This window comes from Suncus etruscus, chromosome 9 (genome assembly GCF_024139225.1).
Source record: "Suncus etruscus isolate mSunEtr1 chromosome 9, mSunEtr1.pri.cur, whole genome shotgun sequence".
In the NCBI taxonomy this organism is placed as follows: domain Eukaryota; kingdom Metazoa; phylum Chordata; class Mammalia; order Eulipotyphla; family Soricidae; genus Suncus; species Suncus etruscus.
Genome location: NC_064856.1, coordinates 56,940,562 through 56,954,652, shown reverse-complemented (window position 1 = coordinate 56,954,652; position 14,091 = coordinate 56,940,562). Strand labels below are relative to the sequence as shown.

The window sequence follows — 14,091 nt, the reverse complement described above, 5'->3', positions numbered from 1 at the left end:
AAAAAAAAAAAAAAAATGGGGCAGAGCCAGAGCTATAGTAAGGTAGGTACAGTGCTTGCCTTGCATACAACCAACCCGAGTTCAATCCTTGTCATCTCATATGACTCCCTGATCATTGCCAGGAGTGATTTTGTGGGGGAGGTCACACCTGATGGCATTCAGGGTTTACTCCTGACTCTGAAATCTTTCCTGGCAGGTTCAGGAGACCATATGGGATTCTGGGATTCGAACCACCATCTGTCCTGGGTTGGCTGCATGCAAGGCAAACTCCCTACCACTGTGCTATTTCTCTGACCCGCCAAGAGTAATTTCTGAGTGGAGAGCCAGGAGTAAGCTCTGAGTATTGCCAGATGTGACTTCAAAAACAAACGGAACAAATAAACTTTAAAAGCAGCATACCCTTTCAGTACTCATATCTACAAAGTAGCAAGTAATCTATCACTAGGGTTGTTGCTTCAATTAGATGATTTATAAAGATGTTTAGCAATATATTGACTTAATAAGTATTATCTCTTACTATTCCCATTATTTTTGCTCTCCAAAACTGCAAAGTGTCAATGAAGTCAGCAGGGGAACTTGCTCTTGTTTGTTTGTTACTTTCATCTCTGCACCTTCATTTCCTCCTAACCTGGTCATGTGCTTCCACAAGTTGTTCCATTTGCTTGATGGGCTCTGTAAGCTGGTCTCCAGCTAATCAATGAATTACTTATTTATTTTTAGCTTTTGGGTCACCCTAGACTATGTTCAAGGGTTACTCTATTCTCTGCACTCAGGAATTACTCCTGGAAGTGTGCAGGCAACCATAAGGGATCCTGAAGATTGAATTAAGGTCAGGCATCTGCAAGACAAGCACTTTGCCCACTGTGATATCTTTCTAGCCCCTATTTAGTCCTTTTAAAATAACTCTTTTTGTTTGTTTTTGTTTGAGGGCCACATCTGGTAGCACTCAGGGATTTACTCCTGGCAGGTTCGGGGGACCACATAAGATGCAGAAAATCGAACCCGTGTCAGTCGCATGCAAGGCAAACCCACCATGCTATCACTCTGTCCATAAAATATCAACTCTTAAAGGTTCTTTCCAGATTCTGGTCCCACCCACCTATTTCTCTCACCTCTGACCCTATATAATTAGCTAATGCTGTCCCAAAGCTTCTGTGATCCATCAGAGCAATCATTGTCCAGATGCTATGAGTTTATTTAAATGTATTCTCTACCTGGCTATAAGGTTTTAATGATGCAGCTGTTATTCTAGCTATTCAATTTGCCAGTGCTAATGCTTGGCACATTGCCAATGTATACATGGAATTTATTTGGTGAATAAATGCACAATGACTGCACCCTAAGAGAATGAATGGATGTTCTCTCTACCTGAGGCCAAAAGCAAACAACTCGAACAAATTTGAGACTTCCTTTAACATCTATATTTAGTCTTTAAGGATAGTACTGGAAGTGGCCTTGCAGATTTCAGATTTCCAGATATAACCAGAAATTTACTCAGCACACTGATCCATGAAGCTCTCTAAGGGAGTGCACAGGAAACTAAACATATACCTCTAGTATTGCTGGCCTCATAAATGCAGCAACTTCAGGGGGGAAAGGAGAGTGAAATGTGTGGTGGAAAAGAAGAGAGAGGCAAAGGCAAGCATTCACATTGCATTATGCACTGAACATACACCTATGTGTATGTATTCCCTATGTAAATACATCTATTACAAATTATATTTCTCTTAATGTTTTGTTTCATCCATCACATTTTAGGAGTCAATACACAAATGTTTTATTTCACTTTCTGTGAGTATTTTTTGTTGTTTGTTTTGTATTGTTTTTATTTTATTTTAATATTTTTATTTTATTTTATTTTTATTTTATTATTATTATTTATTTTATTTTAATATTTAATAACTCAGAGGTTACTCCTGGCTCTGTGCTCAGAAATCACTCCTGGCAGGCTCAGGGTACCATATGGGATGCCAGGATTCGAATCACCATCCTTCTGCATTCAAGGCAAACATCTTACCTCCATGCTATCTCTCCAGCCCCTGTTCTGTATTGTTTTTAATAGCTTTTGAATGTGAGACATGAGCAATTTAGACAACCTGAATGGATTTTACAGCCATTGCCCTGCTGGGGTTTCAGTCAGAATTTGCCCCCAAGCCCATGGGTATTACCCAAACAACTTCCCCTCCAGATCCAAATACATTTGCAGCAACAGACTTTAATTTAATTAATTAAATTTAACTAATTACAGACTGTTATTTAATTCAATAGGGAGAGGGTCACTTGCCTGCACTATTGCAATCAGAGTAGGTAGACTAAACAGGAAATAAAACTTTTATAATAACTTCTTTAGAATGCCTTTGGGAATTTTTCACATATCATTTACAAGTTATAAAAAGTTAATTTTTTTTTGTCTTTTTTTAACCACACCCAGCTATGCTCAGGGGCTATTCCTAGCTTTGCTCAGGACGCCTTCCTGGCATGCACGGGGGGGGGGCCATGTGGGATGCCGGTGACCGAACTCAGGTTGAGTGCGTGCAAGGCAAGTGCCCTACCCGCTGTTCTATCACTCCGGCCCCAATATTTTTTGTCTACATAGAAATGTAATCTGGGGGCCGGTGAGGTGGCGCTAGAGTAAGGTGTCTGCCTTGCAAGTGCTAGCCAAGGAAGGACTTCGGTTTGATCCCCTGGCATCCCATATGGTCCCCCCAACCCAGGGGCAATTTCTGAGTGCTTAACCAGGAGTAACCTCTGAGATCAAATGGGTGTGGCCCGAAACACCCCCCCCCCAAATGCAATCTGTGGAATTTGTCAAATACTGTTAGTTGGATAAAACAAAATTTTTTTTTTTTTTTGGTTTTTGGGCCATACCCGGTGACACTCAGGGGTTACTCCTGGCTATGTGTTCAGAAATTTCTCCTAGCTTGGGGGACCATATGGGATGCCATGGGATCAAACTGTGGTTTGTCTTAGGTTAGTGCAAGCAAGGCAGATGTCCTACCGCTTGTGCCACTGCTCTGGCCCTCGGATAAATTATTAATCTGGGTATCTGAATTGTGCAGTGTTATAAATTGACAAGTACAATTTAAAACTTGATGGGAGTTAGTGGGAACACTTCAGCGATGCAAGAGGTGCTGGGGATCAAACCAGGGCTCCTGCATGCAAATCCTGTGCTCTAGTCCACTGTGCTGCTTCCTAAACCAAACTTTCCTTTTCCGAAACTAAAGTTATAGAATTAACAACTTGGAATAATTTTTAAACATAGATTAGATGGTTATATTCTTTTTTGCTTGTTTGTTTGTTTGTTTTGTTTTTGGGTCACATCTGGCAGCACTCAGGGGTTACTCCTAGCTCTACGCTCAGAAATCACTCATGGCAGATTCGGGACCATATGGGATGTCAGGATTCAAACCACCATCCTTCTGCATGCAAGGCAAACATCTTACCTCCATGCTATCTCTCTGGCCCCCGGATGGTTATATTCTAATAATTTTCATTCATTTGACTCTAATTTGTGTGTGTTAAGTTATAATTCTATGAGGGTCACCTAACCACAAAACATCTCTTAGATGTGACCTTCATGTGAACATCATTTGGGAATTTTATTTTGAGGGGCTGCAGTTTGGGCCACACCAAGAGATGCTCAGAGTGTACTCAAGACAATGTAGTCAGAGATTGACCTAGCTGGGGTCAGAGGACCTTCTGGGGTGCTGGGGATCAAACCTCAAGTACCATACCCTCTGTACTAACATTCCAGCCCCCCATTTGGAGATCATTTCCAAATGAAGGTTGAAGACTTGAGAGCAAGTTTATAGAAAATGTTTTGATTATAGAAAAACTCTATTTTATCACTTATCTCCAGTATCCAGGTCTTCACAGTTGCTCAAGCAAGTATTTCTATGTGAACTGATACTCACACATTCCCTAGCAGTAACCTGTGAGATAAAGTTGAATTTTCCAAAGAGGATACATCATCATTGGGGGGGGGAGGTGGACACACATTTGGTAGTGCTCAGGGGATACTCCTGGCTCTATGCTCAGGGGGTCATTCCAGGTAGTACTTGAGGGGGGGCATATGAGATGCTAGGGATTAAAACCAGGTTGGCTGGATGCAAGGCAAATAACTGACCTTCTGTGCTACTACTCTGGCCCAAGATGTATCATTTTTTTTGTCCTGGTTGGTTTTCTTTTCTTTCCTTTTTTTTTTTTTTGGTTTTTGGGTCACACCCGGCGGTGCTCAGGGGTTACTCCTGGCTGTCTGCTCAGAAATAGCTCCTGGCAAGGCACGGGGGACCATATGGGACACCGGGGTTCGAACCAACCACCTTTGGTCCTGGATCAGCTGCTTGCAAGGCAAACACCGCTGTGCTATCTCTCCGGGCCCTGGTTTTTTGTTTATTTGTTTGTTTGTTTTGTTTTGTTTTTTGTTTTTTGACGTTTGTTTTTGTTTTTTGTTTTTGGGCCACTGCCAGCAGTGCTCAGAGGGGCTACTCTTGGCTATGTGTGCAGAAATTACTCCTGGCAGGCTCGGGGGGCCATATGGGATGCCAGGAAATCAAACCCAGGTTCATCCTGGGTCAGTTGCGTGCAAAGCAAATGCCCTATTGCTGTGCTATCTCTCCATCCCGTTTGCTGTTTGGTTTTTTTTTTTTTTTTTGGTTTTTGGGCTACACCCGGCGTTGCTCAGGGGTTGCTCCTGGCTGTCTGCTCAGAAATAGCTCCTGGCAGTCACGGGGGACCATATGGGACACCAGGTTTCGAACCAAATCACCTTTGGTCCTGGATGGGCTGCTTGCAAGGCAAACACCGCTGTGCTATATCTCCGGGCCCGCTGTTTGGTTTTCTAAAGAACTGTCTATGGCAGAGTGGGTTGTATGAAAAAAATATTTGAGGTAGGTTTCTCATGGTCTCTACCTAATCCATAATCCTTAAATTTGGTCAATACAAATGTGTCACTTGAATCTCAGAAAGATGTATAAAGTGTATAAAGCTAGTAGATCTCAACTGAGCAGACCAGCACCACAAGTTCCAAAGATACCATAATATCTTGAGAATATATATACAATGAAAGAAGCTAGGATGTACATATACATATACATATATGATATACTACATCCTAGCTTCTTTCATTGTGGGCCACAACAACCAAATGGAGGTCACAGAATTAAATGTGGGGTATTTTACAATATATTTATTAAGATTTATTTTTATCAGTGCATGTTTGATTTTTATACCCATTTTAAATATGTTTCTATTTTTAAGTAGCTCTGATGCTCAAGGGGGGGCCATATGGGGATTGAACCTAGGTCAGCTGCATGCAAGGCAAGTTCCCTACTCCTTGTACTTTCTCTCTGGCCCCTGATACCTTTTTACATACTTATATAACGGAGACTACATAAAATAATTTTATTTTGGTAAAAGAGGTTGCAAGCAGAAAATATTTAAGAAGCTTTGTCTCCCTCCCTTTGAGGGATGGAAGTAGCTGGGAGTATGATGGAATAACACTCTCACTAGTTAACTTTTTTTTGGGGGGGGGGGCACACCCGTTTGACGCTCAGGGATAACTCCTGGCTATGCACTCAGAAATCGCCTCTGGCTTGGGGGGACCATATGGGACGCCGGGCGATCGAACCGCTGTCTGTCCTATGCTAGCGCTTGCAAGGCAGACACCTTACCTCTAGCACCACCTTTCCGGCCCCAGTAGTTAACTTTTTTTTTTTTTTTTTGTTTTTGTTTTTGTTTTTGGGCCACACCCGGTAACGCTCAGGGGTTACTCCTGGCTATGCGCTCAGAAGTCGCTCCTGGCTTGGGGGACCATATGGGACGCCGGGGGATCGAACCGCGGTCCGTCTCCTAGGCTAGCGCAGGTAAGGCAGGCACCTTACCTCCAGCGCCACCGCCCGGCCCCAGTAGTTAACTTTTTAAGACAAAATGAAAAGAATTTTGTGGCTAGAGCGGTAGTGCAGTGGTAGGATGCTTGCCTTGCATGCAGCTGACCTAGGATGGACCTCGGTTGGATCCCCAGTATCCCATATGGTCACCCTAGCCATTTCTTTGAAGGACCCTCACCATATACAAATCTAAGAGATTCTATAGAGTTTTCTTGTCATGCTAACTGATGGCAAAAGACATTAAAAATACATGCACAGAGAACTAATCTGGCCAATTTTGTATGGTAGGAAAGTCTATATGACAAAAAGTTGATCACAGGATGCAAGAGAAGGTCCAGCAAAAATTGCAAGGAGAATAGGTGAAAGTAGGACTTCCTTATGTCTCTGTTTCTACTGTGAAACATGTGACCATTCAGCCACACACATTCAAGCATGGAAGCAGAAGCCTCTGAAGGCTTCAAGCTACATTTTACTTTATAACAGAACTGGGAGAGTGAGTATTTTGGGCCTGCAGTGTTTGAGGAGTAAGACAGAGGATAAGATTTAAAAAAAAGGGCCCGGAGAGATAGCACAGCGGTGTTTGCCTTGCAAGCAGCCCATCCAGGACCTAAGGTGGTTGGTTCGAATCCCGGTGTCCCATATGGTCCCCCGTGCCTGCCAGGAGCTATTTCTGAGCAGACATCCAGGAGTAACCCCTGAGCACCGCCGGGTGTGGCCCCAAAACAAAACAAAACAAAACAAAATTAAAAAAAAAAAAAAAAAGAAAAAGGCCAAAGTTTAAAAAACTCAAAGGGCAGAACACCTGTTTTCCAAACAGAAATCCCAGGTCTGATTCACAGCACAACATGGTCCCTGAGCCCTGTGTGAAATGATCCCCAGGAGCACCTACTCCCTAGCACAGAGCCATGACAGCCTCCAAGCACTGCCAGGTAAGATCCAAAACAAAAGCACGAGAAGAAAATTTTTTAAAATAATAAAAGAAAGGAAAAAAAGTAGCAAGTTTTCATTCAAGATCTCTTCCAATGTCTAGAGGGAGTGGAAGAAACTATTTTAAGGCCTGAGGAGTGACGGTATCTGGGAACCAGGTTCAGTTCAGGGATCTAATCCAGCACCCATATTGGAGCCTGCCTGACTCCTGGTACCTCTGTTCAAGTATTTTTTAACTTAGTCACCCAGGACCCAGTCTTCCTCAAAGGGAATATTTTCACCTGTTGGTTCATCCTTGTCCTTTCTTTGATCTTCTTCCAAGCTATTTTCCATTAAGATGGCTTATTTTAGGAAAACATCCAGATTCTAAAAGACCACTTCTTGATCAATTCAATGAGCTGCTTCATACTTTAGAAAAGGCTCTTCTTACCTGACTCATAGAAAAGATGTTCTCTTTCCAACAAGCTTTAAAAATCCCTTTGACTGGGCTGACAGTTTCCTTCCCTCCCTCCCTCCCTCCCTCCCTCCCTCCCTCCCTCCCTCCCTCCCTCCCTTTCTTCCTTCCTTCCTTCCTTCCTTCCTTCCTTCCTTCCTTCCTTCCTTCCTTCCTTCCTTCCTTCCTTCCTTCCTTCCTTCCTTCCTTCCTTCTTTCCTTTCTTCCATCTTCCTCTCTTCCTCCCCCTTCCTCCTTTTCCATCCCCCCTCCTTCCCTCCCTTCCTTTCTCTTTTCCCTCCCTCCTTTCTTCTCTATGCACCCATTCATCTGATAAGTTCTTATTTACTATTTGTTGGACATTGACACTACTATAGGCATTGGGATAGAGCTCTCTCAGAGCTGACATTTTAGATGGGGAAACAAAAAATAAGCGGCGAGCAAATAGATTAAGAATTCAGGGGGCTGGTGAGGTGGCGCTAGAGGTAAGGTATCTGCCTTGCAGGCGCTAGCCAAGGAAGGACCGCAGTTTGATCCCCCGGCGTCCCATATGGTTTCCCCAAGCCAGGGGCAATTTCTGAGTACTTAGCCAGGAGTAACCCCTGAGCATCAAATGGGTGTGGCCCAAAAAAATTCAGACATAGTACATTGTTTTGTTTTGTTTTGGGGCCACATCTTGCTGCACTCAGAAATCACTCTTGGCATACTAGAAGGACCATCTGGAATGCAGGGGATCAAAGCAAATTCCCTTCCCATTGTTCTAACTCTCAGGTCCTGCATAATACATTCTGAAAAGAAAAGGAAAAGAAAAAAAAAGCAAGTGCTTTAAAACTCCCATTGAAGTTTATTTCTCAACACATTTTAAACTATTGAGGCTTGCTCTTCAAGCATGTGTTCCCTCTTGAACATACCTCCCTTGCTTGTCTCAATTTCTTTGCATCTTTATAAACACTCAGAAGAAGCCTATGTTCTTTCTTTCCTGAACACACAATTCTCCCTTTCCCCCATCTCTCTAAATAAGTTTCAATGAAAACTACCTTGATTTACAAAAAAAAAAAAAAATCCCCAGAATATTTTATAGAATAACACTCCAAAAGCCTTAGCCCCAAAATAGGGTAATATGCTGACTCATCCTTCTTACTCATTCTACTTTTAACTATTAGTCACCAACCCACATAGATGCCAATTCTCAATAGCTGTCAAATTTATCTTCTTGTCTCATCTCTCTGATACTTCAAGACTCCTACACTTGTTCAGCTAACTGCAGTTTTCCCTGACTGGCTTGCCCTCTTGAAACCTGTCCTGTTCTTTGCTTTCATGCTCCCACTCAAAAAGTGTTTCCTGAGAGCAGGTGTGGGGAAATTTTTTCTGCCAAGGGCCATTTGGATATTTATAACATCATTCATGGGTCCCACAATAAAAGCAGATGGGCGGCGGCAGCCAATGAGAAGCATCTGTATCTGTCCCATTATGTTCCAGGGCCAGATACCATGGTTACAAAGGCTGAACACAGCCTTTGGCAGCATGTTCCCCACCCTGAGCTATAGTTTCTCCATCATCCTTAGCTTAGCAGGCACAATCAAGAGTTTTCTGGAAACTTCTCAGGTGCTTTCTCCACACTCACCTGTCCCACAAAGCTCTATTAACTTGTATTCTCACTTAAAATGGCCTCAGCACATTTCCCTCTAACTTCGTCCTATAATAGCAGATCAGGTACTACCTTAATTAAGCCTTTCTTATAAGGATTCTTGTGATCCTCATAAAGGTTACATTGAGAATGTGCCCTTGCAACTGCTCTATGTATGGCTTGTTTCCCTGATAAAGTTTCCACACATTTGAGGGAGAACATAATTAACATATAAATAAATTTTCAGTTTGCCATAAAACCAGCTTAGAATACAGCCTGAGCTAGGGGACTTGGTTCTCTTATTATTTTAATAAAAATGTACTCATGCACAGAAAATTTTTCTTCTCATTTGTTTTGGCTGTTTGATACTTGTTATTATAGTTTGAGCTTCTATCACATTATCCTTAATGATCAGGAAGTGATTCTGATGGATCATAAGATTAGAGCCAAATTCCTGGAATATAACCATCTTGATCATATACAATATAGTAATGCACTGCAGTTGCAGGCACTGAGATATAACTAAGGCCATTTTCATTTTGAGACCATGAACTGGAACATTTTGCAGAAACTTGCTTACTCCCAAAGCACAGAGAAAACCCACCAACCAACCACTTTCCCTCGAAAAAACCTGGAACCACACACCTCAACCAAACCCAGATTTACCAGGAAATGCTTTAGTTCAGCTGAGACCCTGACACAAGTGTTACAACCTTAGGTGGAAATTTAAAATGACAAATGTTTTCAGGAAATACATTTTCTTTTTCTTTTTTTTTTTTTTTTTGGTTTTTGGGCCACACCCTGTGACGCTCAGGGGTTACTCCTGGCTATGCTCTCAGAAGTTGCTCCTGGCTTCTTGGGGGACCATATGGGACGCCGGGGGATCGAACCGCGGTCCGTCCCAGGCTAGCGCAGGCAAGGCAGGCACCTTACCTCCAGAAAAATACATTTTCTTCAAAGATTTTTTTAAATTTTGTTTTGTTTTTGGGCCACACCCAGTGACGCTCAGGGGTTACTCCTGGCTATGCACTCAGAAATCGCTCTTGGCTTGGGGGACCATATGGGACACCAGGGGATTGAACCCGGTCAGTCCTAGGCTAGCGCAGATAAGGCAGATGCCTTATTGCTTGCACCATCGCTCTGGCCCCCAAATCTATTTTTTGACAAGATTTCTGAGCAGGTTAGAAAGGATTCCATTAATGCACATGAGCACACATACATCTAGTACTTACTCTCCCTACAAAGCTGGCCCTGACCTGCAACTCTCTATTCTGAGTAGGTTAGAAAGGATTCCATTCTCTTACTTGCATTCAGCAGAGTGCGGATCTTTTTGTCATCTTCAACATCTTGGATGAGCTTTTCTGCCAATGTTGCATCTTCTGATTCCGAGCATATGTCGGCTTCTCGTAAGTACTCCAGATAGTCAATCTCTCGCTGAGCACGCTCCACCCTCAGTGCCAGGTTATCAACTGCACTCTTATACTCACTGGTGTGACTCTGACATCTTCCCACCATGGCCGATATGTTTTTGGAAAACTCTCGGAAGTCTTGAATGAAAGCCCTTGTGGTCTGGGTACATTTTTCCAGTCCTCTCTTCAGCCAGAAAGTAAATTACCAAGTTATTTATTGACAGTTAAATTACCCAAGTAATATATAAATAGCTATTACTCATAGAAAATAATGTTTAGGGGGACGAAGCAATAGCACAGTGTTAGGGCCTTTTGCCTTTAATGCTGCTGATCTGGGATGGACCTAATTTTGATTACCTGCATTTTATTTGGTGCACTGAGCCTGCCAGGAGCAATTTCTGAGAGCAGATCCAAGAGTAACTCCTGAGTGCTTCTGGGTGTGACTCAAAAACAAACAATCAAACAAAAACAACAACAACAAAATAAAATAATGTTTAAATTACAAATAATTTTAAAAGGGGAGATATATACCACTAAAACTCCTTCAATGTGTTATTGATATTTAATAAATCTGTTTTAAATGTTTTGAACATTTCTGTTTAGTCATAAAGGTAGAACAATATATATTTTTAAATGTAATTTTACTATATATTGGTTTGTTTACAATTAGGGGATCAATCAGGGCTCATACATAAAAGGCAAGTGCTCTAACACTGAGTCACACCTCTGGTTCCTGTTTGTAACATTTAGTGGGTGTGGGGTTGGGCCCATACCTTTGGTTCTCAGGCCTTACTCCTGATTCTAGGCTCAGACATTATTATTATTATTATTATTATTATTATTATTATTATTATTATTATTATTATGTTTGGTTTTTGGGTCACACACTGCAGTGCTCAGGGGTTACTCCTGGCTCTATGCTCAGAAATTGCTTCTGGCAGGCACAGGGGACCATATGGGATACTGGGATTCAAACCACAGTCTTTCTGCATGCAAGGCAAACACACTACCTCTATGCTATCTCTCCGGCCCCAGACATTATTCTTAAAAGTACTCGGGTGGGCCCGAAGAGATAGCACAACGGTGTTTGCCTTGCAAGCAGCTGATCCAGAACCAAAGATGGTTGGTTCGAATCCCGATGTCCCATATGGTCCCCCGTGCCTGCCAGGAGCTAATTCTGAGCAGACAGCCAGGAGTAACCCCTGAGCAACGCCGGGTGTGGCCCAAAAACAATTAAAAAAAAAAGTACTCAGGTGATGTTAGGGATCAAACCAGCCTTACATACCTCTTTCTCAGGTCCTCCCTGATGGCACATATTCCCATACCAACTAGTATATATTTTACAACCAATTAACATTTTTGTTTGCTTTGTTTGGAGAAACATACCCAGTAGTGTTCAGGGTCACTCTTAGCGTTGTGTTTAGAGTTTGCTCCAGTGATGTTTGGGGACCCTGTAGTGCCAAGGGTTGAATTCAAGTTCCTCACATGATAGTCATGCATAGTCCACTGAGCTATTTTTCCAATTCAAGAAAAGTAGTGTGTGTGTGTGTGTGTGTGTGTGTGTGTCTGTGTGTCTGTGTGTCTGTGTGCGTGTGTGTGGTGCCAAGGACTGACCTATGCAAGAAAAATGTTCAACTACTGAGATATACGACATGGTCGTGTGCATAACTTACTCCTGGCTTTGTGCTCAGGGATCATTCCTGGCAGTGCTCAGAGGACACTATATGGGGTGCTAGAAATTGAACCTGGATCAGTTGAATGCATGACAAGAGCCTTATCTTGCTGGCTCTTGAACCATTTTTTTCTTTCTTTCATTTATTTATTTATTTATTTATTTATTTATTTATTTATTTATTTATTTATTTATTTATTTTTGGCCATACCCAGTGACACTCAGGAATTAGTTACTCCTGGCTATATGCTCAGAAATTGTTCCTGGCTTGGGGGACCATATGGGACACCAGGGGATCGAACCAAGGTCTGTCCTAGGTTAGCATATGTAAGGCAAATGCCCTACTGTCTGTGCCACCGCTCTGGCCCCCTTTTTTAATTTTTCTATAATTTTTTTGTTTTTTGTTTTATTGGGTCACACTAAAAAACAAAACAAAACAAAACAAAAAAACATCTGAAATCTGCTGACTTCCAAATCCAATTCCTGTTTGTTAGGATACTTTCTTGGTATTGTGATGCCATGACTTTTTACAGCGGCCTAATTAATGGCTTGTGATAAAAAGACAAAAAGATGATTCCAAACCTCTTATCCTGATGTGGTAAAACATGAAGTAAGGTACCCAAATTTTCATTTTAATGTTCTAAAAACAGAACTATTCAGGCAAAAAATATATATAAAACATTTTAGATATTTACCATTATGGCAGACAATATAATGAGCATGAATTGTCTACGTCTCCAAAATAGCCAGAGGAGATTGATTTTAGTCCCCCCCCCCCGCCCCCCCCCCGCCTCCACTTTACAGATGAAAAGAGGATCATACCAGAGTGAATTTTACCCAAGGTTTGGGAGTAAGCAGCCTAGAATCTGGAGTTGGGACTCTATGAAATGTAATTGTGGGCTTTCTATTATTGACAGTCTGTGGAAAATGCATTCAGACAGACAACTGTGGATAAGATAAGGTGATTTCTGGAGTGGGTGGGGGTTGGGGAGCTCATTTCAGGGTTATGGATACTACATACCTCCAAGACTTGAAAGCGCTGGTAGATGTAGTGTACCATGGCAGGGTCCTGTGCACACAGTGGCAGGGGCAGAAAGGCTGCAAGGATCAGAACCAGGAAAGCAGAAGGTGCCATCGTTCTGCAAACCACCGGTGGGGCTGGGATCTCTTAAGTAGAGCTTCTTGATAAAGAAGATTTAGGTTCCAATGGTGGTCTGCTGCTTACTGGTCGGTGCTGTGGCCTTTGCAAACAGAGCCTGCTTGTTATTCCCCCAGATGCATGATCTCACTTTGCAAGCTGGTGATCAAGTCCAGCTGTTGGCAAGTCATTCCCTGGGAGGCCTTGCAGGCCTACTTGGAGTGGAGGGTTTTCTGTTTCCAGGTTCTATAGTCAACACCCTTGACACTTAGGGGGTATCTCTAGACTAGTGTTGCTTCCCAGTCTTGGTGAACTTGCATTAGTTTGGGGGCAAAGGAGCATCTACCCTCTCCCAAGCTCTTTTCTTTTTACTTTTCCTTGCCTCCTCCCTAATGGACTCTGTGCTCCAATCACAGGCCTGACCCAACTCAAGCCACCCCCAATTTCTCAGAGTTTGAATCACAGTTCAGTTTCTGGCAAAAATTTCCAGGATCCTTTTCCCAGAAGTCCTGTTGGGAGACCCCACCCCTCCTCCAGACACAGTTGGCATTCCAGAAACTCTTAAAGGCACAGCAAGAATAAATTAAAAATCTACTGTACCTCTGCCTCTGAACAACCAATGCCCCAGATTAACAGCCTCTGAAAGAGATAGAGATATAATGGCTATAGACCTGGCCTCCAGACACACAGTAAGAGCTATATGGTATCAGCTCAGAAGAGTTTTATTAAGAGGTGTAATACTATTTATCTTAGCTTTGTTGCTTCCAAAGCCAAGCACTGGGAATTTTTCTGTAAGGGAGTCTCTCAGGTCTCAGTCCCTAGGAGTAAAACTCCCTTCCACTATAGTTGCAGGCCAAGAATGCACAGGGCTCCACTCAGAGCTCAATTTCTCCAACTCTTAACAACCAGGTTCAGTTAGAGATAAGTCACATCCTAGGCCAAATGGATAAAAGCTTGCATTTATTTATTTATTTATTTTGATATTTGGGTTATACCT

General features: G+C 42.4%; 1 protein-coding gene across 1 annotated transcript in view; it reads right to left on the bottom strand.

Moving 5' to 3' along the window:
• The window catches only part of OLFML1 (olfactomedin like 1), a 34,148-nt gene extending 20,957 nt beyond the window's left edge, over positions 1-13,191 (bottom strand). Inside the window, exons 1-2 of the mRNA XM_049781054.1 lie at positions 12,978-13,191; positions 10,180-10,468 (exon numbers count right to left, since the gene is read on the bottom strand). Coding sequence (XP_049637011.1) covers positions 10,180-10,468; positions 12,978-13,091 — 403 coding nt within the window. The 5' untranslated portion in view covers positions 13,092-13,191. The remainder of the gene's footprint in view (positions 1-10,179; positions 10,469-12,977) is intronic.
• Positions 13,192-14,091: the final 900 nt, after the last annotated feature.